Here is a 26,707-nt window from a genome sequence, read left to right as displayed (position 1 = left end):
TCCCAGCGTGCCTGGCGCGGGCAAGACTACAACTCCCGGCACGCATCGCGCCGCGCCCCCGTCCCGCCTCCTTCTCTTCTCGTACTACATCTCCCAGCGTGCTGCCGCACCCGCGAGGCGTGCCGGGACGGGTGGCGGGGCGGGGCTCTGGCGGAGGTCGCAGCCCGCCGCCTTCCACGTGGTGCGCTGCCCGCCGCGCCCGTGGCCGGGGAGGTGCCCGCGGTTTGCGACGTTTCCTTTGCGGCAGCGCGGCCGCCGTATTCCGCCGGGGAGACCGGCTGTTGTGCCGCTAGCTGGCGGGGCGGGGAGGGAGCAGCCGGAGGACGGGGCTCGGGAGGGAAGGGAGCAGCCCCGCCGCCGCCCGCCCGCCCCTGGATGGTCCGCGGGGCGGCTCGGGGGCTTCCTCCTCCTCCTCCTCCTCCTCCTCCTCTTGCTGCTGCTGCCGCCCGGTCGCGGCGGGGCGCGGCGGGGAGCGCGGCTGTCGGGGCGGTCTCGGGGCGGCGCGGCGCGGCGGGCGCTGAAGATGGACTATGACTTCAAGGTGAAGCTGACCGGGGAACGCGAGCGGGTGGAGGACCTCTTCGAGTACGAGGGCTGCAAGGTGGGCAGGGGCACCTACGGGCACGTCTACAAAGCCAAGCGCAAGGACGGGTGAGTGAGGAGCGGGGCTCCCCCGGACCCCGCCGCGGCATCTCCGCCTCTCCCCCACCCCGGTTCCCGCTTCCCGGCGCCGTCCGCGCCCCTCCTGCCCCCGGCCCCTCCTGGCCCGCCGCCTGCCCCGGCCCCGCGGCCCCGTGCCCCCCCCCCAGCCCCCGTTAATGCCGCCGTTCCTCCGTCCCCTGCCCTCCCTACCCCTCCCGGGGCCGTGGCTGCTGCTGCCCGCCCGGCTAAACCCCCCGTTTTGCCGTCCGGACGGTGCTGCGGTCCCCGCCGGTCGCTCCGAGCGTTCCCCGTCCCCTCGGCGCGATGCCGGAGCCTTCGTTTCGGTACGAGCGGGTTTGGGGGAAAAAATTGTGTAGTTGAGGAAAACGCTCAAGTTAGCGGCTTTTCGTCGTCAGCAAATGAGTAGCCGCTTGCCGATGTTCAGCCTGACCGTCAGCTGCGTGGAACAGGGTCCGATTCTTCTTCCTTGATAATGCTTTTTTGTCTGATTTATTACTTGTAGTCACCATTTTGGGTATTCTTGCTGGCTGCTTCAGGAACCAAAGTCTGCTGGTCCTTTCGGGGCTTTAGAATGCCTTAAAAGAGCTTGATGTGTCACCGGTTCTCGGTACAGACCTGAGTAAATGAATTTCTTTGCGTAAGTGTTTTAAAGAAAGATCTAGCAAACTGTCATTTAGGTTTCCTTCGTCCATGACATGGCATCACTTGCTGAACAGCAGAACAATAGGAAGTGGGGAGCAGAACAGGCAGGAGAGGCATGGGTTGTTCTTGTAACAGGTCCTAAATTTTGAATTACATCCAGTCTTTTCTCTTGCAGTCTCCTCACCGTGGTGCTCTGTATGTTGTCGTTCAGATAACGTGTATTTTAAAAGTCTGGGTGTTGTTTTTACATTTGATAAATAAAAAACTTTTAAAGCGGGCTGTGGTCGGTTATGGCTGAAACATGATCTGCTTCTGTGTACATAAGCTTTAATTCTAGAAATGCTTTAGCCATTACCTACGGAACGGTTGTGATGGGACTGGTCACACCTTCCCTTGCCTGTGTTTTAAACGTGCTGATATTAATTGCAGCACAGTTACTTCAGCATGAATTTTGTTTGCTGGTATGAGTCAGCTAACTACTTTTCTTCTCAAATTTTGCATTTGGATCCTTCAAACTGTTCATAGGAGGAATTCTTACCTTGCTTGAATTCTTTTTTTTTTCAGGGAGGGGAAAGGGAATAAACTGTTCTGAGTGTGATAAGTTATTGCCTCAAGTCTCCTTATGTGCACGTACTGACTTTGCTAGTACGGCCAGCCCTGGTTTCAGCACCGGTAGAGACACCTGCAATATGAAAAATAGATTGAGGTACTGAAAGACATGACTACATTTCTAAGGTTCGTGCCAGGCTCTGTGCAGCTGTTCAGCATGTTGGACTGCAGCAGCGTGTAGGGAATTCAGCATGTGACACTGGTGAAGCATATATTCAAACATCTTTTGGTGAAATCATCAGTCTGCTTGATGGTGTTTGGGAGAGTGTGTTTAGAGCTGCTGGTGATAGTGTCATTTCGAGAAATTTCAGAAAAATGGAACTGTGTGCTTTAAAAATGGGTAGTTACTCAAAGGTGGCTTTAAAGTAGAATTTACTCTTGGTTCTTGACCGTGTATGATTTTAAATCCTCTCTCCTCTTGGTGAGGGGGGAAATCAAGATAAGATATTTGATCAGAGTTTGCAAAAAAAAAAAGTGAGCAATGTATATTGTTTCCTTTTTTTGCCTTATTGTTCATTCAGTGCCACCTTTCCCTAGTAGTTCCCATTTCCCTTCGAGATTTCTGAAAACTTTCTCTTTTAAATATGCTGTGTAATTGGCCTTTGACAATCGCTTAAATATGTAAAATAGAAACATCTGTAGATGCTTTTATAGCTTGTAGTATATTTGTACATAATGTGATCTTAAGTTATATGGATGGAATTAGGATTGAAGTCAAAGGTTCCTTTTACATCCCATTATCCAAAATAATCAATTAAATTGCAAAAGCAAAAGTGAAATAACATTTCATTTTCCTGAAGCTATGGTAATGTATGGGTGGACATTATATCTTGCAGTGGGGAGTGTATGAAACAGAGTTCAATGTTTGTATATTGTTATATGCAAATATTGAAAAAAATATTCTTATGTTGTTTCAGTATTTCCCAAATGGTGCATATTGATGGATGAATAATCTGCGTTTTGAGTTGTTTGTAGTATCTATACAGCTCAGACTTTCTTTACATATGAAGTTGTTTGCTATCTTTCAGTTAATTTTCATAATTTTTTCTCTTGAACTTTAAAGTTTAAAGCAAACTTTGTTACATGTTTCTAATTCTTATTTTAAATAGCACAAATCTTTTAAGTCTGTTAATATACATCATGATTTTTAGAGTACTTTGAAAAATGGGCTGCAGGACTGCAAATGTTTTGTTAAAAATACTGAGGCAACTTTTTCTTTAATGACATCTACATACGGATGTCTAATGAATAGAAAAAACACAGAAAATAACTAAACTTTAATAATTCGGTTTGTGCAAATGTATGTTCAAAAGCCCTTGGTAATAAAAATCCAGTTTAAGAGTAGTAGGAGCTAGTGTCTTTAGTATGACTGCAGTCTACACCTTTTTTTTTTTTTGATTGCTTTTACAGCTGCCTCTGAGGTGCAGTATGGCAATTCAAAACTAGGTAGCAGCTGCGTGTCCTAATTGTAGGAAGTTAATTGTATGCCATTAAAACTACACGGGAATGTTTTGGAGGACAGTCTTACAGGAATCTTGATGGAGTGAGAATCCTTCTAGTGAGCGAAAAAGATGTTCTGGACTGTGTGCTTTAGTTATCCGCTGATGGTGTGACCTGGATTTCAAGCCCTGCTCCAACAAAAAAGCCAGTCCAGCCCTGCAGTGCCCTTTGCCAAGAGGTGAGGCTTGGGATCTCCACTGGGCTGTCTTAGAGGATCACCAGGTACAGCTCCACGGAGGTTTCTTACATATTCGCTGCCAAACTTGACCAGCTAAACATCAAATCAGCTGAGTAACAATGTCAAGCATTGCAGCTGAGCTCTACCTGGTGCATTGCCTGCAGCAAAATTGCATTCTGTTCTCAAGTTTTTATTTTAATCCCTCTTATTTTTAAGTCTGTGATCTCTGTGGTTGAATCTTCCTGGCTTTTTATTGAATGGTGCTGTCTGTTTCATCAGCACAGGACCTGCAGTGGGCTCTAAAACCTGCTTAGGACAAACTCTATGTGATTTGATAGGGTTTCTTTTTATAGCAGAAAGGTGTACAAGAGGGCAATTGACTCTAATGGCAGACACTGGGAAGGGAGCGCAGGCATGGCACGTTGAACATCAGTCTTCAGATAAAGAAACTGTTGCTCGTCTCTAGTGGTGGTAGGAGAGTTTACTTTTTTTTTTGTCCAGAAAATGTCAGTTATTTCCTGCATAAAAGCTGTTTTGCATGCCATTTGGGTGCTCCCTTGGGAATGTTGCTCAACCCAGATATTAAACCTACCTATTTGACTTATGCTGGACTTGGAAAATATGCCAGCGGTTTTTAGTTTGTTGGACTAACATACAGATTTGATTGTTAAAAATTTTTTTGTAATTGACAGGACCAGACTCCAGGTACGGGCAGACTGAGGTGGCAGGACACTAGGGGCTGCGTGTGCAAGCCTGGCCGCCCGGCTAGTGCAGCCCAGCAGGGACACACTCTCCTGGAGCTGGCAGCGTGTGCTAATGCCAAAGTGGTACCCAGTTTTAATGGACTGATCTCGCACTGTTTTGTTTTTTTTTTTGTTTGCTGTCCTCTCCCTTCTGTTTTTATGATACAGCTACAGTCGGAAATCTGAGAGAAGCCTATTCTGCAGAGCAAGGCTGTCTGTTTCAGTGGTAATTTGGAGTGTTTCCAAATACTCATTTTTTCCTGTTTATAGGATGTGGTTTGGATGAGAATAAGAAACTATTGAATGTCACTGTTAGGCAGTGTCTAACTTCTTAATTACAACAGCAAAAAATGATATAATTGAAGATCTCCAACTATAGTAACATCCCCTGGTGCTTTATTGGAAGCTTTTCTTAATCTCTCAGAAAGAGACTTATGTGGTGAGACTCTGTTGGTGGGGACCCAACAGTAAGCAAGCTAGTGCTCTCCTAGTCACTCTCAAGAATTGCAAGAAGTGATGTAGGTCCCAAACACAAGCGCAGTTGGAGATTTTTTTTTTTTTTTTGTATTTCAGCTATTGTAGTTCTGTGTTGAAGCTATTGCTGTAGGTGGAGGGACAGATTCTTTTATTTGGACATTCTGACACATAATTGAAATGATGAAAATACATTTATGTGTTGGACTTTTCCTTGCATGCTTCAAACAATCAAATCTATATCCACTTTTTTTTCCTTGAGGGTCTATGTGAGTTGAATAAGAAAAAGAATGGTGGAAAACTAGTGAATGTCCAGTAAACTACTGGTTTGCTTAATCTCTAATATGGTATGTGATAGTTTTTACTTACTGGTTAAAAGGATATTGCAAGAATGATGATGATTCTCTTTCAAAAACTTTTATACAAAGAGAAACTGAAGAGATTGGGAGTATTTCCCTTGGAAAAACAGAGAAGGCAGAATGTGTTTAAGTTAGATAAAATAATGAGTGGTTTGGGTAATGTGTAAGATGCTGGTGCTATTTTTGTTTCACAGTATATGAAGAGGGAGACATGGAATTTTTTTGGTGAACAATAAGCAACTATTTTAATGCAATGTAGATAAGCTGCTTAACCTGTTATCAAAGCAAAAAGATAAGTCAAGAGCTTAGTGTCTGCTCTGTAATGTTATCAAAACCAGTCACTTCTGACTAACTGTTGCAACAAGTTGAATGCTCCTCTTCTCTAGAAGTTAGGCTGCTCTGTTAGAGGTCAGGCCAAGCTCTGCAGTGCATGCAGAAGAGCCCACGTTTGTTTACCTCAGGAATTTTGGGTTGGTTTGTTGGGTTTTTTTGTTGTTGTTTTTGTGGGTTTGTTTTTTTTTTTTTGAAACACTTGGCCCTTCATAAGGTTGATACCAGATTAGTTCCAGTTTGTGTTTATGGGTGTGTACTGATTGAGTTAGATCATAGATCACTTATTTTGTCAATGTTTATATCAAACTGATTTTTAGTGAGAGGTACATTGAGTTTGGGAGTGCCACAAATAGAGGTAATGAGTCCAGTGAGAAATTTTACTTGGCAAGAAGTGAAACAACAGGTCTGGACTTACAGCTTCTTGATTAGTTCTGTATTGAGCCTTTGCAGGACCTGTATCGTGAAGTTCATGCTGTTAGTTTTCACTATAAACTTCCAAACAATTCTTGTCTTCTCTCAGTTTAATAGACATGAGGGTGGTTGGTTTTTTTTTTCTGAATGTTCTTGTGTGTTGATTTTAACTGTTTTGAACTGAGGCAGTTGGTGCAGGTTAGAGGCAGTCGGTGAGAGCCGCAGAGTCGGCATGGAAGCCTTTGGCTTCTGACTCCTGTCAACAATAGCGTGGAGTTTCTAAATGCCACAGACTTTGTTTATGTATGTAATATGCGGTATTATCTTATTAAATTATATGCCCTGAGTCTCTTTTGGATCCATTACCACAGTAGTTAGAAAGTTCTTAATTAAACTGTATCTACATAATGAGGTATGCGTGCTGTATTGCATGAAGTCTTGTGCTCTTTAATTTTTCTGGTAAACCACTTGTATAACTATCTTCCCATCTGCTTCCTTCCCTTTTCACCCAGTTACGTGGCTCCAAGCTTTATAGGTTTTTAAGGTCATGCAGTTGAGTGAGTCCTCCTGTGGCCCTTGGACTTTATTTGGTGTGATCTTTTGTTATCTTGTCTCGGATGTGTTGATTTATTTTCATAGCCTGCAGCAAAGGTGAGTTAGTGTTTCATTTCTACCTGAAGCCTTTGACAAGTGCAGAGAGGAGGGTGTGAGGATAGTCTTGCAAAACACCAAAGATCTGTATCTGCTTTTATTCTGGATTTATAAATTAGAATAATATATGTAAATAAAGGGGGCATGTACTGCTGTGCTTGACTTCTCATGGGGGAATAGGGGATAGTTTTTGAGGGTGCTGATTATAGAGAAGGTGCATGTCATCAGAGAATGCTGCTTTTGGCCAAATGATGGTGAGGTAATATGTTCACTCTAGCTCTTAGGTATTCTTTGATTCTTCTGTTTTAAAGTCTTTTTGAAGCTTTAAAAAAAAAACCCAACCAACCACAAAACGATGGAAGTATCCTTCATTACCATTGGACTCTGAAGAGCTGTAATTTGCAGACTGCTGCACCAGAAACTGGAAAATCTCTTGTTTCTTGAGAACAGACTTTTATTTATGCTGAAATTTGGAAACTGCAGCGGAAACGTAATGAAGGTACAGCGGCTCGGATTTGTGTATGACAAGCTTGCGCTCCAACAGTATGCAACAGCAGCCACCATGGCGATATGCACTTCACAAGACCGCCAAGTTAAAGCCCAGATGTGTCCATTTTGGCATTAAAAGGTGATTGTTGTGCCACTGTATCAAAATGGTTATAAAAATCTCGCTCTTTATTGAACTGACTGACTTTAAGCCATTCATTGGTGCGCCTGAAATAGCGATAGAAGCAGATCCTTCTGAATAGCCAGTTAATACCAAGATGCTTCCATCTTTCACCAAAATAATTTTCTATAGACAAGTAGCAGGACATCAGCTGCAAATGTCTGGGTACCAGCATCTTCTAAACAAAAGACTACTTCCCCCCCCCCAATGGCTTTCTTGGGAACAGGATTCTTTCTTTCTACTATGGACCCTTATTGTTGTGGAGTTGTGATTATGTGGGGTGGAGACTGGGCTGCTGTGGTTAGATGAACCGAGTATGTGAGGCAGCGCACAGGCTGCTGGTGTGGACTCTGTCATCCCACCTCTGCTGTGGTTAATACTGTTAGGTCCAGCTCCAGTTGCAGAAGGGTACAGTCTCCTTTCATTTTCTTTTATTTGGATTTAAACGTAAAATTAGTTTAGTGAGAACTGGAAAGCAGGATCATGAGTATTGCTCCTAAAAATTGGCAACCAGTATCTTTTTTTTTTTTTTTTTTTAAACAGAATGCTGGGCTCCAGCCCCAAAAGGAGACAGCTCATGCGCTTCACAGGATCTCCTTTGTTCTGTGCTGACAAAATGAGTGCTATCTTCAGTCTTCATTTGCCTGATGTGCTGGGGGTTTTTTTTGTCTTGGAATAAAATGTTTGCCATGTCTATATTTTTGCCATACAGCCTGTCTGTCAAGCTTGGCTCTGGTTCTTAATTCCAAACAATAATCCTTTCATTTCAAAGTGTGATGTTAATCTGAATTTTCCTACAAGAGTCTGTAATGTGAGTGATAGGTGGACTTCTCTAGCTTCCTTTTGTGGCAGCCTTGGAAGCAGCAGAAGTGTGATAGTTATTTGTTGCAGCGGTGCTCATATAGAGTATGCTGATCGGGAGTGTGTGGAGGCAGGGTCATAAATAACTGAATGATCTGGAACTGTATTCTGTTTGGAGAGTGTAAAAAATTTAAAAAATTTAAGATTTTTAAAACAAAAGTGGCTTTGGTTGCAGACAGACAATTGAGGTTTCCCAAATAGTCCTTTTCCTTCTGAACTCCTACGTACGTAAGAAAACTCCTGATTTGCAGTGTCAACCCTAATGCCATCCTAGTTTTTGCACACATTAAGATAATATGTAACTGAATATGAAAAGAATAAATGGAAATGGCTGGTAAATGTGAATGACTGCAGAATGTGAAGACTGAAAGCAAACTGTAGGAAAGAGTTGGTACTGGTGTTTGTTTTGATTTAATTGTCCCCTCTTGTATGTCCTAAAAATGGGCTCTTGTGCATGTACTTTTCAGTAAGCAAGAGCATTTTTGATAGGCTGCTGCAATATGCTAGGAAGTATTGTGTTGCATTTTTCAGTCACCTTGGAGAATGATTCCTGTGGGGTTTTGTATGCTGTTTATGTGCACAAACTTCTGAAAAATTCAGAGGGAAATTTAGGGCTGAAGAGACTGCTCCATTTCCTTGTCCACCCTGCATACAGCCTTGTGAAGGCTGCATACAGTCATCAGTGGTGCCCAAAAGAGTGGACTTGAGGGTGACATTATGCACTAGAAGTAAGTGGTGGAGGTGAAAGACAAAACATGAGCTATCCACAGGTACCAAGATACCTAGCGGCACGCTAGAAACAACGTACTGCGCTGTCCGCTTCTGGGACAGCAGTGCAGAATACATGCACTGTTGGGTGCGCTGAAAAAAGTGGTGGTTGCTGTGGGCTGTGCATTGTTAAGGAAGAGGAGATGGACCTGGAGCTAATCTGTTCTTCGGGAGAGGGCGAGAGAAGAGGTGGAGGTGGCTGGGAGGCTTTGCAGGGTGCAGGAGCTCAGAGCTTGGGCGTAGTGTCTGCATGGGAAAGCACCTGTTTGTACGGCTAAACGAGGTGTGGGCTATGGCAGTGGATTCTTCTTTGCGTTAACAATCTGGAGACTGGGAGAAAAACGATGGAGTGGGGAACTTTCCGGGGGCTGAACTCGGTGTAGAGTAGCATCGGGTTTCTGTCCGGAGGAATGAGGATGGAGGCAGAGGGGAGTCGGGAAACTGGGTCCTGGAGGTCTCCTGGACCAGGAGCACAGATCTTGCAGCTCTTGTTTCTAGCACTGAGTTTTGAGAATCCTGATAGGAATTATGGAAAAACCCTAGACCTGGCCTGGAAGGACCCCCTTACGTCCAAGAGCAGGATTAAATAGTAGCATTAAAGGATTAATCTAATTGTGTACATTTGAAGAAAAGGACTTAGAGAACAGAAGTTCAGGTAGATAAGCAAGTAAGTGGTAAGTACATGCAGTGCAGGTGATTTGCAGTGCAGCAGCAGTTCTTTAGTGAACAGGTTGAAAGCAGATTTGGAGGAAGCGTTTCCTCATATCTGATAAACTTTTTTTTTTTTAACAAAAAAAAGGGTGGTGGTGGTGTCTCACTTGCTTTTAAGGGTGAGTGTGATGAGGCTCTAACAGTTTTCTTGCTTCTGCAGGACCTTCGCTGGCCTTTGCAGATTCTAAAAGAATAAACTGTAGTGCATGAATATCCAGATGTATTCCTTAACCTTTTTGCTGATTTTAAACAATATTGTTTGTGGTCTCTGCATGTGATAACTGTTTTGTGGAAAATACAGCTTTCAAATATTTCTGCAAAAACATCAGAAATGTCTTAACCATAAGGAAGAAAAAAAGAATATTAATTTTCTAGCTACACATACTGATAACCTCTGTATTTCCGAAACTGTTAAAACCCAAAGAATTCTGTGGCTGTACAGAGTCCTTGTGTAAAGAGATCTGAGGTACTAGCTGCTTTTGAGATACTGGAAAACTGAAGATGGACTTGCAGCCTCACTGTCTTAGTCACGTAGACTGCACTAGTTCTGGTTGCAACTTTTTGTAGCTTGCACAGTAGTTGTGTGAATAATGGCATTTTTGAAACCTCATTTATTTTTTTTTCCTCCTCTCCAAGGCTCTTTGCTTTATTGTGGAATTATCCACTGTCTAAATGCAAATTCAGATTGGAAGTATACTTGTAGCTAGGGCTCTCTCCTAGGATGAGGTAAATAACATGTTGTGCAAAAGTAATAATCTGCATGTCTTCTGCCAGTCTGCTGCTGTGAAGAATCTCAGATTCGATCAGCTCAGATGATTTGTGGTGAAAATGTGCTTTCTGGGCATGTCTTGGAGGAAGAGGAAGTGCCAGATCTTAAACATTTGAAATATGACAAAAGGGCCCATGCTAAAGGGATGTCAGATCTCATTCAAAATTCTCATTTTGAAACTGAGTAAGCCGATGAAGATTATGTTCATTCAATATATAATTGGCTGTGTCTTTTATGCTTGTTTAAAGTATTAACAAAGCAAGCCAGCAGTTTGTTTTGTAATATTATAAAATACTCAGGATTGTGGATTCTGTCTTTGTGTAGATAATGGTGATCAGTTCACCCTCGTCTGTTAATTTAAGTCTTGGAAATGCTCTTTAAGGTTCAATACAGACTAAGTTTGTTCAAGTCAGGTAATGAAGCTGAGGCAGGAGCATCAAGATACTTAACTTTGCTGCTAATAAAAGGCTTGCTTTCTTTCTGGTATCCTTCCACTGTAAAACAGTCTTGAGTTTAGAGTAGAGAAGCCCATTGTGCATGAATGGATGGGAATAAAGTTTCAGTTTCAGGCTTCATCCCTCCAATGTTCTAACTCTCATGCTCCTCTCCCCCCTGCTGCCCCCCATCTTTTCTTTGCAAGCTTGGCAAGTCATGCTGCGTGTTACTGCTACATGCAGGCTGATAACCGTTCAGGAGGGTTTTGTGTTCTGGCTGGCTAGCCTGCTGTTCTCTCTTGTCTCCTCCAAGGCTCAACAAATGGTTTCTGAGACCTCGTCAAGCCCCCATAATAGCACATTTGGGATTACAGCATAGCTTTATTCATAGCTACAATTTTTCGTTAGGTACAAGGCCACTTGTGAACTAGTTCCGAACTTTTGTGTATTGTAGGCTTCCCATTTGAGAAGTAGCTATTTGAATAAATATATTGAATTTTCTATAGAAGCATATGAAGTTCTTAGTAGCTTATATAAGAAAGGTACTGGATAGACAATTTAATATTCTGCTTTTTTACAAAGAATTCTACTGAAGTTGCTCTGTTGCTTGTGTTTTGCATATCCTAGTTAACGACTGATTTAAGCATATGAAGATTGGGATGCTAAAGAGTCCTTGTAAAATTATATGCAATACTTGAACAAAAAGACACTGCTGTTTAGGCAACAGTTTCTATTCAACTGCCTCTTAACTACCTTGACTGTTAAGTGGTAGTACGACAAAACGTATTATGCAGTCAGTTTAGAATTTGAAAGAAAAGAACTATAAGCCAGGATTAAAGCTGTAGATATTTTCTTTAAAGGACAAAATGTTCGAGAGAACATAATGATTTTCTCAACTACAGATGATAGCCTAAACATCCAAAATTAAAATTAGTCTTGAAAAAATGCACGTTTTGTGAACAGGGAAGAACACAATTAAAGGTCACTGAAACAATCTGCCTGTTTTTCTGTGAAAGCTCTGTGCTGTGTGCTTGTAACACCTTGCATACAAGATGTTGACATTTGAATAAAGGACACTTGAGAGTTGCACTAAAAATGAAGTCTCAATTCATTATTGTCTGTGTGAATAATACGTGCGACTGAGAACTTGGAATACAAAAGGATCTGAATTGCAGCAAACCCGATTCCACCCTGTATTTCTGGCTGAGATGTGTTTTCTGGGAGCAGCATCACCTTCCCCTGTGAGGGGGAGCCCTAGCTACGGGTGTACTTTCAGTTGCGGTTTGAGTTCAGACACTGGATAATCCCACAATGAAGCCTTGGGAAGTCAGATTTCATCAACTCTGTTGTTCTCACGGAGCTACTATGCAAGGTATGGAGCATAACAAAAGCAACTGGAGCAAGATCTACCTGGGTAGACTTCCAAGACAGCAAGGTGGTACACTTGTCCCTGAGTGTAATTTCAGTCTTATCTAACTTTTTGTACTTGAACTGCTTGGCGTTCAAACTCTCTCTTTTCTTCTGGGGTGAGTGTCAATCCTGTTTAATCAGGTGTGAACAAAACAACCTCTCACAAGTACATGTGCGAACAGTGCCATTCACTGTTATGTTAGTTCAACTTTGTAGAAGCTCAACTGGAAGCTTATATGAATCTGCTAGATGAGTGTCAGATACCAAAAGACTCAAAAAATGAGTAGCTATTGCAACACTGAAAACTCTATGGGTAGAACTCCAGGCACACTTTCAAAGGGGGAAAAATAGCGTTACGACTTCATTTCCATCTGCCTGACTAGTTTGCCTATGCTGTGTGAGATCAGAGAGGCTGCAAAGCAGAAAATACAGTAATGCATGGCTCGTTAGTTGCATTTCATTTAGGGGGGTCCTCTGTCAGGGAGGTATGCCAAGACCAAACTTTGTGACAGTGAGTAGTTACTTACTGAAACAGCTAGTCAGGACAGCCACAACAAGGGAATTTTGACTTGGGACTTGGCCTGCAGTAGGATGAAAGAGCAGATTCAAACTGTTACTGCTGAGGGCTGTCTATGGCAAACATGGTTTGTTCTTTGCTCCTGGAGGGATGCTGAATCTATACAAGGTTAAGAAATCTGCTTGACGTACTGCAACTTCAGTTGAAAAAGGAAAAAAAAAGAGAGGGGTGGTGATGGCAGGAGATGGCTTCTTAAAGCTAAAAGAGAGCCAAGAAGGTGCAATATTGCAAGCTGCTTGGGAACCATTTCTGGAGCTTCACTGGGCTCTCAGTGAGTATGTGTCCCTCAAGACACACTGTAAAACCATCAGTTGAAAAAACGTGACATGGTGAAATAGTAAAATAAAGGAAGCCCTTGGGAGTAAGGATATGTTCTTTGAAAAATTAATATAGAAATAAAAAGTAAGTAATAAGCTAAATGTAAAACTGTAGTGTGAGAGCCAACCTGGCAACGTCCCCCCCATATAACCCATATAAGCCCTCAAAAAACACACACACAAGCTCCCCCTGCCTTGAGAAACTACTTGAGAAAGGCATGAAATTAATCTTCGTTTTTCTCCCTCTTTTCTGATCTATCAGTAGCACAATGCTATCTGTAGAAGCAGGGCACCACTGACCTATAAAAGGAGTTGTTTAGACAAGATGAAATGACAGCAGAAGAGCTTTCGTTTTGTCTGTGTGTTATGAAAGAACTTGAAGAACTGGAGGTGAAGGAATGCATTGGGGGATCTGTCTCAAAGTGCAGTGTTTGGGGAAGGGGCTATTTGAACAAACTGAAGTGAACAGCAGTCGTCAAGATGAGATGTGTTTGCACATCTGAAGGAGTTCAAGAATGAAGTAAGCCAATTACTAACCAGAAAGTATAACCCAATGCTTTAAATTGTCCCAGTCACGGAAGACTGGAAAGGGACAGTGGTGAGATCAGTTTTTAAAAGGCCTTTTTGGAAGAGTGGAAACTACTAACTAGTAAGCTGAACCAAGAGCAGAGATAGTGGACACATGCAAGGTGCTCAGCTGAGGAGACAACAGCCTTATAAAACACATTCAACACCTCCTAGGTCTATTAAAATCTTTTGACGGAGTTAGCATACAGGTTAAGGCAAAGTAGTTGATGTAATCTATCTAGGTGTTCAAAAGGCGTTCTGTCAAGTCCCCTATCAAAGACTTAAGATGAACTTAAAGATGGTCCTTCTCTGGATAGAGAAGCTAGTTAGAGATGTGAAGTAACGGTGAGAGGTCATTACTGGTATCTCTCGGGAATATGTGCTGTTCAGAAGTTTTGTTTGGAAATCACTAGTCTTAAATAGTTGGGCAACAGCTTTGCTGATGAGTGGGTGCTACTTGGGATAGTGAAGGCAAGGACTGATTGTGCAGGCTTGGCCCTCAATATCAGAAAGTTCTCCAATAATAGATCATACTCATTGATTTGAAGTGACACGTATAAGAAAATGGGCCTTTCTTTACTCACACGACGGTAGCCTCTGAATTTATTATTTAAGAAAAAGATATTGGAGTTCAAAATGACAGTTTTGTGAAAGTGCCAGCTCAGTGCAAGTAATTGCTAAAAAGCAGGGAGAATCACAGGACTTAACTACCAATGGAGTGGAGCACAAAACATGGTGTCATTGTTGCTTTAAATCCTATTTTCAGTATTGTAGGCATTTCTAATCCCTTCATCCCATGCAGGGTATAATAAACCTAAGGAGGGCCAACAAGGATACTCAGAAACGTGGAGCAGTGTCTATGAAAATTTAAGTCATTGCCATAGACAAGGACTCTTCTGTGTGTGAGAGTGAGGGATAGGGAGAGTCTCTGAAATCCTGAGTGTCATTGAGAAGATAGGAAACAGTTGTTCAGCGACTGCATACATTTATGAAAGATAAATCTGTTAAGGGCTATTAAATAAGAAAATATAATCTATGAACCTGTAGCTCCTACAGTAGTATGTTTGTCACTGTTAGGCGAATTTGTGACTTGAAAAGCTTCTCATCATAAAAGTTTTTTTCAAAGCAGCAAATATGCTGTTTCCTCCATGTAAACCATATAATTTCACAGATTTGACTACTGAAGAAAAATGTACCAAAAATAGAAGTTACCCAATGAAATCATGGTTTTCTGAAGTTTAGACCAGTGCTTTAACCCTGTTTGTTGTTTGTGTTTCAGAACAGATGCTTTGAAATGCTGTGCTGTCTTTCTACAACTTCTAGTTTCTGAAGTGGTACAAATATTGAGGTGACTTAAGAGCTATTTGAGAGGAGGAAAGTGCAAATGAAATACAGCAATCTTCTCCTTTATAGAGAATTTGTGTTGCTTTACATAAAAGTACTGCTAAGACTGCCATGTCCTTTAATAAAGCAGCATGAAGCTTTGACTCTGGAGTGGGGTATTGCTGCCCATCAACTAGTCTCCTCATAGGAGCAATCTTCATAATTTTGTGGTTTTAAAACTTTGGTTTTTAGGCTGGCTGTCAAATTACAATTTTGTGGGAGAAGGGAGGAGAAGATACTTAATCAAATCCCAGGGATTCTTGCTTCTGTGGAACTTCTGCTCTGGAGTTAATTGCAGGGCTAGATGGGGGAGTTGGTTTGGTTTTAAATTAATTATATTTTTTTTCTTCAATTACGTGGTTTCACCACCACTAAAAAGCAGGGAGTGAAGTGAGTGGCATCTTGTTTTTTCTCCTCCATTTCTCTCTCCTCTACCCATTCTTTTGTTGTCTTTTGTTCTTACTGCACACTTAGTGCTGGTTTTGATACTCATCATACCCCACTGGAGGCTAACAGAAATTGTTAACCCAGGAAAAAAGAAGTGGATAACTTTTTGCCAAATGCAGGAGGTGAATCATCATGGAGGAGTGTGGCACAGATCAGAGCTGGCAGAGGAGTCAAGGCTTTTCTTTCCACAGCAGCAAATTCTTAGATCAGAAGAACCACATGTACAGTGTATCATTGAATTTACTTGGTTACTTTGAACTTATTGCCAAACTACATGTTATGGCGAAAGGTGTTAATTTAAAAAAAATGAAAGAACAAAAGGAATGAAGCGAATCGGTAATTGCCATTCACCTCGTAGTGTCAGAAGCCCAAGTGTTTATTGGCTTGTTGTTGATGGTTTTTCCTCTAGCTGTGGAAATGACCTTTTCTTTACCCATGAAAAGGTCTGATTACTGAAGGATTTGTTTTGAAGTAGAAAATATTCTCAGCATAAGCTATCTGATAAGAGTAATGATGCTGTTCTGGCACAGCAATCTTGCCATTTAAGTATTCTGGGGATGGAAAAATTATGAATGCCTGAGTTAGACCCTTAATAAATTCAGTTCTGGTAGTGCATCTTCCCCTGCAATAATTTCTTTGTGTTAGCACTGTGGTGAGTAATATGGCTTTTTATTTTTATGTGACATCTTGTAAATTTAGATCCAAGTCCATGAAACATGCTTCAGTCACAAACTGAGTTCCTTGTACTCTTCTATCCTTTTGTAAAGGAGTTTTTTTTGTCTTTTTCTTAAAGCACACCCTATCTAAAAATGGCGTACTGCAGTGTTAGCAAGACTTAGTCACGCTGAAGCATTACTTTCAGGATAAAATGTATATTTCTGAGGAGGGGGGCGAATAGCAACAAGAAAGAGCACAAACTGGCTTTTTCCCCCCCGTTTTGGAATATGCTTTTACCTGTTTGCTTTTTTTGTGCATCATGTACATATCTTTAAAAGGCAGAAAAACCCTAACCATGCAAATCTGTTGAAATATTACCTTAGAGATAAGTCTTTAAATTTTTTCTTCTGCTAGGTTGTTTAGTATTTACATTAAAACATGATCTTTCTATTAGTCCTTCTTTAAGTTAAATTTTAATTCAGCTAGAAATTACTGACAAAGTTGAAGATAATCTCTGCCTTGCATTAAGATAGTGATATATTTGTGTTACCTCTCTGGAAGAAAAAGAGGGAGAGGAGAGAACAGCAGGGTAGTTAAAATTAAATATGACGTTTCTGTGAACTTCTCTGAGTTTTGCAATTTATTTAAATTTAATGATATGACTGTGCAAACACTTCCTAAGGCTCACCAAAACTTAGCGTAATCATACAGCGCATTGACTGAAACTTGATGTAGCTGTAATCTATGGCACGTCTTTATAAAATTAAGGGCTGTATTGATGAATGGGAGTGGTTGCTCTAGTTCGTATGAAAGGCCTATCCAGCTGTCTTTGACAGTTAACTCTAGCATATCCTTAGGAAGTGAAGCAAAACTAGAGCAAGCATGTAGTGGTGCTTTCGTCCTGACACATTTCTGCTTTGTCTGGTATCCAGAACTACTATTATCTTAAGGTGAAATTAAAATTTGGGGTTCTGGATTTCCACCGTATTGTTCGCTTGTAGTTGCTCTGGAACTGTTTAAACACAAAGGAAAAGGAACCTAAGGAGATGAAGGATGGGGTGCTTTTTTTTTTTTTTTTCTTGCCTTACACTAATCTTTATTCTATTTTTGTCATATTCTGCTGTGAAACCAGGCAAGATGTAGCTGGTCTTCCTGATAATAGTTACGTACTAGTATCATTTGAGAGCCCCTGCCCATCAGCAACACCTACGAAAACGAGGACGAGCCCTTGGAAATGTACCTGTTGGAGAAGACGACGGCTCCTCAGGGTTGCGCAAGCTGCTGTTGCGTGGGTCTGGACCAGCACCGACTCCCGAGGTGGTCGGTGGTGTGGACGGGGGGGTGTGCTGGCTGTTCCCCCTTCCCACCCGCTGCCTCGGGTCGTTCATTAAACCCGCGTGCCAGCGCGGCTCTGCTCCCGGTCGTGTGCGGAGGTCTGGTGCGGCAGGGATGCTCCCTTGTTTGCAGGCTCCCCGTCCAGCTCCAGCTGAGTCTAGACAGTTGCTCGCTACGTATTTTTTTGAATGTGCTTCCACGCATTTTTTTTTGATTCATATCTTCCTTGCATATCTCATGTTTGAAGTTAGAGAAAAAGTAGATAACACTTACTACTGTAGAAATATGGAAGCAGTCTGAAATTTCCCGTTTGGGAGTGAGCACTGTTACAAGTGTGTGAAACTGTAAAGCACGTACCGATGGTGGCAGCCGCATTAGAATGGGTGCGAGGTGCCATTCTAGTGCAAGCGCAAATACAGAAGAAGTCGCGCTGCTTTATGAACTGTATTTATCCTCATCTGTTGATTAACTAGTACCAACTGTTCTCTTCACCTCTTCCTGGAAAGTCTTCGCAGGTAACTTTGTAGAGGAGAGAAGAATAGTTGTGAACTACTCATTTTAGCTGAAATCCTTGACAAAGTAGCTCGGACTCCCAGCTTTTCTGACTGGGTTGCATTCTTCATGATCCGTTCTCATTTATTAATACATAAGAGGCTTTCATGACAGAATCTGGGTTTTTATCTGATTTTTGGCAGATTTCTTCTGTGAAAGGAACAAGCTACAATCTATGATGGGATAAAGTTTAAGCTGGTTGTAAATACATTTAAATACTCTGGGCTTGAATAAATCTGAACTTTTAAAAATAGTCATGCTTTGGTTGTGTAGCAGGCAGTTTATAAGAGAGAAGATAATGTTAACCTCTCTTGTGTAGGTTTAATGCATGTTATAGGACTATGCCATTTTTCAAAATGTTTTGAAGTTCAGCCAAATGAAGAAGCAGCAATTTGAGCTAATGTTTATCTTCTGGTCTTACTTTATCCAACTTGTTTTAGCCAATATAACTGAAATGTGTTTTTTGTTTGCTCACAAAACCCAATAAAAAGTGGCCCTTGGAAAATTAGGTATTTTTAGAATAATCTCATTTGGGAAATTATATATATATATATATAATGCATAGAGCATCAGTAAAAGTAAAATAACTTTAGTGACCCTCAAAAAGCTATAAGTGAAGGGCATAAATCTAGTTTATATTGTTCCCATATTTTGAGAAAATCTACTTCTTTAGCTATGGTAAGTTTTTTCCAGTGAACAGAATTATTTCTGCAGTGGGTGTAGCATTTAACTGCAGCTTTCTGGCAAAGGTGAGTGTACTGCATCAAGCTGACGTGGAAAGAAAGTACTAGTTAGAAGATAAAATAACTTCATCCTGAATGTGGGCAGAAACCACTGTGCTTCTGCTATGACTGCTCTCTGCCTTTAGATAGCTCCAGTGCTCATCTGAGCATTCAGCAGGCCACTTCAGCTCACTAATGTGGCAGAAAGTGTACCAAATAAAAAATTGGAAATACTTTTCCACTCTGTGAATAAGCTCATCTCCATCTGCAAATGAGTGCCTGGGCTCTAGCGCAAAGGACAGGAGTGTGTGTGTGGATGAAGATGGGGTTCTTTCGAAAGCCAACCATTGACTCAAAGCAAGCTATTGTGCAAAACTTCACTGTTAGTTTTCAGTTCTTTTTATCAACATAATTGTAAAACATTTAAATGTATGAAACCCAGCGGGTTTTGTAAAAATGGAATTACAAAAGGATGAAGTGGTTATCATTGCATCACTGTTAGCTCAGATACTTACTTTTTTAGAGAATGATTTGTAAGATTTTGCTCGTTATTTTGGGTTTACCTGAGGATACAATGTCAACGATCAGGCTTACTGTGTGTACTAATTAGTTTGACAAAAGTTTTGACCTAAAATGTGCTTTCTGGGAAGTTGGGTGCTTATAATGCAATTTTCTCAGCCTGTGTGCCAAGTTGTTAGTACCAATTTTTTTCCTATGCAGTTTATTTTCTGCTGATGCACACAGTCTTTGCTATTTGGCTGTTACCCTCTATCCTCACAGAACTGTTATATCTCAATCTGCACAGCTATACCTGTCCAGCTTTGTACATTTAAATGTATGCAATGATAACCACTGGGTTTCATGCATTTAGATGTTTTACAATTTGGAACTTTTTTCAGTCTCAGTCAGCTGGACTGTGACTATAAACCTGACTAAACAATACTTTGGTGCATTCTTCAGTTATAAAAGCTGTATATCTTGGATGTGCTTGTTGAGGTTTAACCCTGGTAGGCAGCTCAGCCCCACGCAGCCACTCGCTCCCTGTGGTAGGATGGGGGACAGAATCAGGAGGGTAAAAGTGAGAAAACTCGTGGGTTGAGATAAAGACAGTTTAATAGGGAAAGCAAAAGCCGTGCACACAAGCAAAGCAACACAAGGAATTCATTCCCCACTTCCCAAGGGCAGGCAGGTGTTCAGCCATCTCCAGAACAGCAGGGCTCCATCACGCCTAACGGGGACTCGGGAAGACAAGCGCCATCACTCCGAATGCCCACCCTTCCTCCTTCTTTTCCCTGCAGTTTTTATTGCTGAGGATGACATCGTATAGTCTGGGATATCCCTTGGCCAGTCGGGGTCAGCTGTCCTGGCTGTGTCCCCTCCCAACTTTTTGTGGCCCCCCCCCCCCCCCCAGCCTGCTCTCTGGTGGGGTGGGGGGAGAAGCAGAAAAGACTTTGACACTGTGTAAGCACTGCTCAGGTATAAGTAAAACATGGGTGTGTTATCAGTGTGATTTTGGTCACAAATCCAAAATGTAGCCCCATAGGAGCTACTATGAAGAAAACTAACTCCATCCCAGCCAAAACCAGTACAGTGCTCTAGTGTCCACTTCTAGAAAACGTTTATCTTGTTGGGGTGCAACGGTCTTGGGGGACATAAGTCAACTTCCTTTAGGGGTGAAGGGGTTTTGTTAGGTCTCCGTGGTTTTCTGTGTGTAAGCACAAAGCACATTGGAAGTTTGTGGAATGTACGTGAAAGCCATTGAAATCCAGTAGGTAGGGTGAATTTATTCTTGGTTTGTGTGGAATCCATACAAATCACCTGCAGACTGTACTAAGATCTGGAGGTTCAGATACCAGTATTTATATTATTGAGGAAAAATGTAATTCTAAAGGCTTGTTCTTTTTCATATAAATGTAACCTTTGGGTTTCTTTTTTATGCTGCTTGCAAGTAGCGGTATCTGTGCATTGCTTTAGTTTTACAACGAGTCACAGAATAATTTCCTTGGAGACAGCTACCACTGCACACATTGCAAATACTAGAACAAACTCTAAATATTGAATAAAGAAAGATTAGCGTTCCAATAAGACATGAAATTCAAAGTTGTGTCCTCACACTAATCTAAATTACATTGAAAATGAAAAGTTTTACATTTCTCTGTAGTAAATGGTCCTCAAAGTTATGTATTTATGCATCCAGACTTGCCCTGTTCTTTTCTACCTAAGTTTTGGAAATGTTGTCAGACATGGAAAACAGTATTAAGAATTAGCTATGTGTCTTGAAAATATATAATGAATGTACTAGACAGCTGTGAAACTCTTTACAGTCTGAGAGGAGTAATAAACAATGTAGTTTATTTTACAATCCCACATAGAGTACTTCAGGTTGGAAGGGATCTCTAGAGGGCCATCTGGTTCAACCTTCCACTCAAAGCAGGACCAACTTTGAAATTAGCTCAGGCTGCTCAGGGTTTTACCCAGCTGAGTTTTAGATATCTCTTAGCACGGAGAAATCTGTCAAATCTCTTATACTTTTTGACTAGCCATGGGGGTTTTTTTCCTTCATGCTACCTAATTGGAATTTCTCTTTTTGCCATTTGTGACTGCTGCCTCTCATCAGTTTGCTGGGCACCTCCAAGAAGAGTCTGACTCCTTCCCTGTACCAGCCCATGAGCTGACTGAAGGCAGCGATCGGATCCCTCCTTGGTCTTCTCTGAAGGCTGAACAAACCTGGCGCTCTCAGCCTCTCCTTACGTGTCACGTACTTCAGACTCCTGCTGCTCTGCTGGACTTGCTCAGTATGTCAGTGTTTTTCTTGTGCTGGAAAGCCTAAGACTGAATATGGAGCTCCCAGATGTAGTTTCACAGTACTGAATGTAGGCGAATAATCATCATTTTCCACCTGCTGGGTACACTCTTGCTAATACAGCCCAGGATTTGGCTGGCTGCCTTTGCCATGGGGGCACGTTGCTGTGTCATGTTCAGCTTGTCCCCAGGACGCCCAGGTCTTGCTCTGTAAAGCTGCTTTTGACCCCTTTGACAGTGTGTCCCGTTGCGTGGGGTTATTCCAAAATAGAGACGGGTCTTTGCACTCGTCTTTGAACTTTCTGAGGTTCTTGTCTGCCCATTTTTCCTGTCTGTTGAGGTCTGTCCAAACGGCGACTCAGTTCCTCGGTGCATCAACCATTGTCCCCAGTTTAGCATCATCTGTGGATTTGCTGAGGATGCCTTCCATCCTGTTGTCCTTTCATTAATGAAGATGTTATATCAGGCCCCGTATCTGCCCCTGAGGGATGCACTAGTAACTGGCAGCCTGTTGGATTTGTACCATTGATTACAACCAATTAAGTCTGGCAGTCCAATCGATTTTTTTCATCTGTTCTGTAGTTCAGCTGTCCAAGCTCTCTAATTTGGCTGTGAGTATGCTATGAGATCATGTCACAAGCTTTGCTAAGGCCGGTGTAACATCCATTGCTTTTCCACTGTCTATAGAGCTACTCCTCTCATTGTATAGGACAATGAGGTTGATGAGGCACAGCTCACCCTTGGAAGATCCTTGCCAGCTGTTTCCAGTCATTTCTTTTCCTTCATGGGCCTGAAAATAGCTTCCCAGGAGGGTTTGCTGCATAACCTTTTCAAGGACTGAGGTTAGGCTGATTGGCCTATAATATCATTGAACCTTTTGCCCTTCTCAAAGAGGGTCCTGATACTTGCCCTTTTCTAATTGTCAGGAGTCTGCCATGATCACCGTGACCTTTCGCAGATGATAGAGTGGTTTTGCAATGACATTTGCCGGCTCTGTTAAGCACCCTTGAATGCAGCCCACCCGGTCACGTGGACTTGTGCGTGTGTCTGTCCACTTTGCTGAAGTCATCCCTAATTTGATTTTCCTCTACTTCCTTCCACCAGGACTGTGCCACTAGCCTTGGGAGCGTGGTAGTTGTGCAAGTGGACTGTGATGTGAAAACCAGTGCCAAGAGGGCATCGAGAACCTCAGCTTCTTTTGTGCCCTTTGTCACTTGGTTCTCCACCATGCCCATTTTCTGGGTTGGTAGTTAATAGGTGCAAAATGCAAATATAAATACAACTCATGGTATAAATATCTTATTCTGGCAAGACTATTTGGTGCCATGAGTGTGGTGTTGAAAGAGGAAACAGAGGTTCTATCCTTCCAAGTCATCATTTGAGTGGGTACTCACAAAAGTGAGGCTGCCCTCAACTTGCTGTGCTTTCTGGAAAATGATGCATTGTTTTGGTGGGTGTGTAAGTGTCTGCTGTGTATACAACATTGGCATTTAGTATAAATGTATAAAACCTTTCAGCTTCAAAATTTGCATTTGTGTATTCATATGCTTCCAAAGAACAGAATTACTACTTCTTCCAGTAGGCTTCACTGGATGTCATGTGTGGCAAGGGTGATTTTAATTTTTTTAAAAATCTGATTTAAAAACAAAACCAAAAAATAACACTACTGTGTCTTGGGGGAGGAGGCAGCGGATGATGCCACAGAGTGAAAATGCCAAGTCTCCTAAATGTAATAATTTGCTGTCGTAAGTGTTTTATTTTCATATTGTAACCTATAGCTGTGTTTTGCTAAGTTCCTCTGTCCACCTCAAATCTACACGTGGAGCGTGTCCTTGTATTTGTTATGTTAAATTTCAGTAAAACACATAGGAGAGGAGCGACAAAGAAAACTAATGGGAATGCCACAGTTTAACTTCATGTTATCTTTCTCTTCACTTGTAGTTTAAATCTTTACTGTTGAACACTATTCTGATACTTACAAGTAGACTATAATAAAACCTCTGATTCATCTATTTCCTTGCATGACATTCTGGTAGGTAATAAGGATTTCGTATTATTGCCTTACCTGGCTCCCTAGCCCGAATGAAAGCGCCTGGCCGTATTTTGCTGTTAATAGTGAAGATGTGCTACTGTTTGTACAGTTTAGGGCTTGGAGTTACTCAGTGTTCATCTAGGTGAGTTGTTCAAAGCGAAGGTGCTCTACAGCACAAATTAATTTTCAGCTAGTAAAATCAAAATGCTGTATTTAACGTATTCAGAGAATTTTGAGTTAGTACTGCTGAAGCTGAATCACTCCAGCAGTAGTGTGACAGTTGTGCTTACTCACGATCTGTTACTGTGACTACTATTGATGTTAATGGAATTCTCAAGGGTAGAATTAAAAAAAAAACAACCACCATGTGTTTCATTGGTAGGCTTATCTTTTAATTATCAGGCTTTTCGTATTCTTTAGGGAATAAGAACCGTAAACAATTAACAGATTCCTTAGAGTTTTCTGTAGAAGAGATGCTGCATTTACAGTTCCCTGTGGTAGTTGTAAGACTGTAGAGCCTATTTCCCTCAAATGTTTAACTACAGTCAAGTTTTACATTTCCTTGTTTATAAAGACAAAACTATTCCTAAATTGTGACCTGTTAATTTTGAATGAGATCTTTTTTTTAACTGTAATGTGAATTTAGAATTATTACCACTGATTTTAAGGTTTTGTTACTTTATTCTGCCGTTTTTATTACTCAATTGAATTTTAAACTGCTCTAGTGATCTGAATAGAGGATATATTCTAGTGTTGTGCCAGTACGGTTCTATAAAACATGATATGTGAGATGAAGTAACAGTAGAACTGATTTTTTTTTTAAAACTACCTTTTATGTAATAAGCCTCCTTTTTCTCCGTGTGTAGGATATTTTCTCCCACTTGCTGACATATTTATGCTTAAAGTATCCTTCTAAATAAAGAGTAGAAATACCAGGCATTTTAATACTAAAGGTTTGCAATGTGCTCACATTCAGCAGGCATCTGTTCCTACTCCTTTTGATTTTAGTTTTTTTCAGATAGACTGTGTGTCTCTTAGGGTGCTGTTGTACTTCCAGATTCAGCAGAACTTTTAAAAAATTAATATTTTGAAGCAGCATTACAATAATAGCTTAATTCCCTCTAAGATGGCGGTTTTTGTTTTAGTTTATTCAAGCTGTAACAACAACACTAGGTAGTTATGCTCTTTTATGGTGATTTTGCAGGAATATTTATTTGTTCTTGTCATTAAACTCCACTGGAAGTGATGTTGCAGCTACCCCCCCCCCTTTTTTTTTTTTCCCCAAGTTTATGCCTCTGATGTTAATGTTGTCTCTCTGAGGAAATGACATTTTAATGCAAGGTTATGTAGTTTTCGCGTGGCTACGGTAAATACTGCTATTTCCAGCACCCGTGTACGAAGTGAGTTTTCTTATTCTTACCGCTCTCACAACTGCCTGTTACTTAGTGGGGAGTATTAATGTGTTCAAGATGCCAGCCTACTGAGGTGCAGGAAAGTATGAATATATTGGTAGGAAAATAAGTTTGCAGATTGACGAGGTTTTCTAAGCCTGCTGGTAGGTGGAGGAGCTGCTGACGTTACTTGACATCTCATTCCTGGCCAGCAGAGAAAGTGGACAGGTTTTCCCAACAGGACTTCTCTGTTAGAAGGAAGAAATTTAGTTGCATTATGCTTTGAGTCTTACTGCGCCTTTAAAATGCAAGCTGTTAAGTGGCCAATTTTGTTACTTACAGTTGGCTGTGGAAGATGTTTATAAACAGGTTTTTTTCCCTTTTATTTTTTCTTATTGTTTGCTTTTTCCCATCTTGGCATTGAACATCTCTTTATCTTCAGAGAAGGAAATTGCCCATATCCAAAACCATAGGGAAGCCATTTGGGCTGTGTTATGATTCTAAACAGACTATTGGCAAAATATTTTTGGAAGTTTTGTAGAATAAGTTTGGTCACTCTGGCCTCTCTTTTGGCTTCATAACACTTTTGTAAACTCTTACCACTCCCTTCAAAAAATATTCCCCCAGTTCCCTTGGTTCCCAAGAAATTACACTAAGTTTTATAAAGAAAATCTCACTTGGCTCAAAGGTAGAAGTAGGAGCTGGTACTAGTGGTGTAATGGGTAACTGTGGTGTGTTACCAGCCTCAGTGCAGAACAGATGTTAGAGAGGGTTAAGAATTGGTTTATTATTTTTTATCTCAACTGTGTGTGCACGATTCAGAGAATTTAAGTCTTGGAAGCCTTAGGTTGTTTTTCCAGGTTCTGGAGGAGAGTGTAGTGTGGTGCTAAAAATGTGCTTTATCCCTAAATTGTAGGGGTTTTTTTCTTCTTTTTACCATGCTTGCATTTCTGCTAAACTACTTGGATAGGTTGGCAAGGTAGAGGCTGCTTGCTCTTTTTTCCTGCATGCAGCACCAGAGCAGAGCAAACGAGCGAGTGGTTAATTCCCTGCAGCCTGGGGTTGCTATAAGGGCAAAGCAAGGTTGGGCTTGGGATCTCTGGATCTCAACTCTTTAACTGCCGTTTAACGTGAGAAGATTAATTTTCAAGAGACTTCTTATTTCATCCATTGTTTTGAGGAGACCAAATGGTACGTTCTTAAACCCTGTTAAATTTCAGCATTAAAGCAATGATTTTAAAAGGGTTAATATACACAACTGAAAGTGTGTTCTTCCAGTTTTGTTCTATGAAACAGCTGAAATGTTTTTTCTAAAATTTTCCAGAGAAAGTCTGCCATCTGGTATGGAAAATTTTAGTCCAGACTTAATTTGGCAAAAAATTGACCGATTAAAAAATAGTTGTACAATCTTAAATGTAAGGCAGGCTTCATTGTAGACAGTGCTACCAGAAAGGCTTGAAATAATACCAGTTGTATGGTAGCACTTCTTGTTATACTGAGTTCTCCTTCAAATACCTTGAAATCTAAGCGGATAAGCAACAGGGCAATGAGAATAACCTTTAGCCTGACCCATTTTGCTCCCTATTCTGTCGGTGGTGATGCTTGTAACAGTAGCAGTTGTGTGATAGCACTTCCCCTGAAATAGGGATCTCTCCAAGCACCTTGAAAACTAAGTAGATGAGCACATAGGGCAGTGAGAATAACCTCTGGTCCAATCCATTTTGCTTCATATTTGTATCCAG

General features: G+C 41.4%; 1 protein-coding gene across 4 annotated transcripts in view; it reads left to right on the top strand.

Moving 5' to 3' along the window:
- Nucleotides 1-287: 287 nt before the first annotated feature.
- CDK8 (cyclin dependent kinase 8) overlaps nucleotides 288-26,707 on the top strand; it is an 87,639-nt gene continuing 61,219 nt past the window's right edge. Inside the window, exon 1 of one of the 4 annotated variants that reach the window (XM_069808113.1) lies at nucleotides 288-651. In XM_069808113.1, coding sequence (XP_069664214.1) covers nucleotides 524-651 — 128 coding nt within the window. In that variant the 5' untranslated portion in view covers nucleotides 288-523. The remainder of the gene's footprint in view (nucleotides 652-26,707) is intronic. The other 3 variants (XM_069808111.1, XM_069808114.1, XM_069808115.1) reach the window with 3 other exon arrangements.

Source organism: Haliaeetus albicilla, chromosome 20 (genome assembly GCF_947461875.1).
Source record: "Haliaeetus albicilla chromosome 20, bHalAlb1.1, whole genome shotgun sequence".
Lineage (NCBI taxonomy): Eukaryota > Metazoa > Chordata > Aves > Accipitriformes > Accipitridae > Haliaeetus > Haliaeetus albicilla.
Note: the sequence above shows the minus strand (reverse complement) of the source record. Positions and strands in the feature narration are given on the sequence as shown.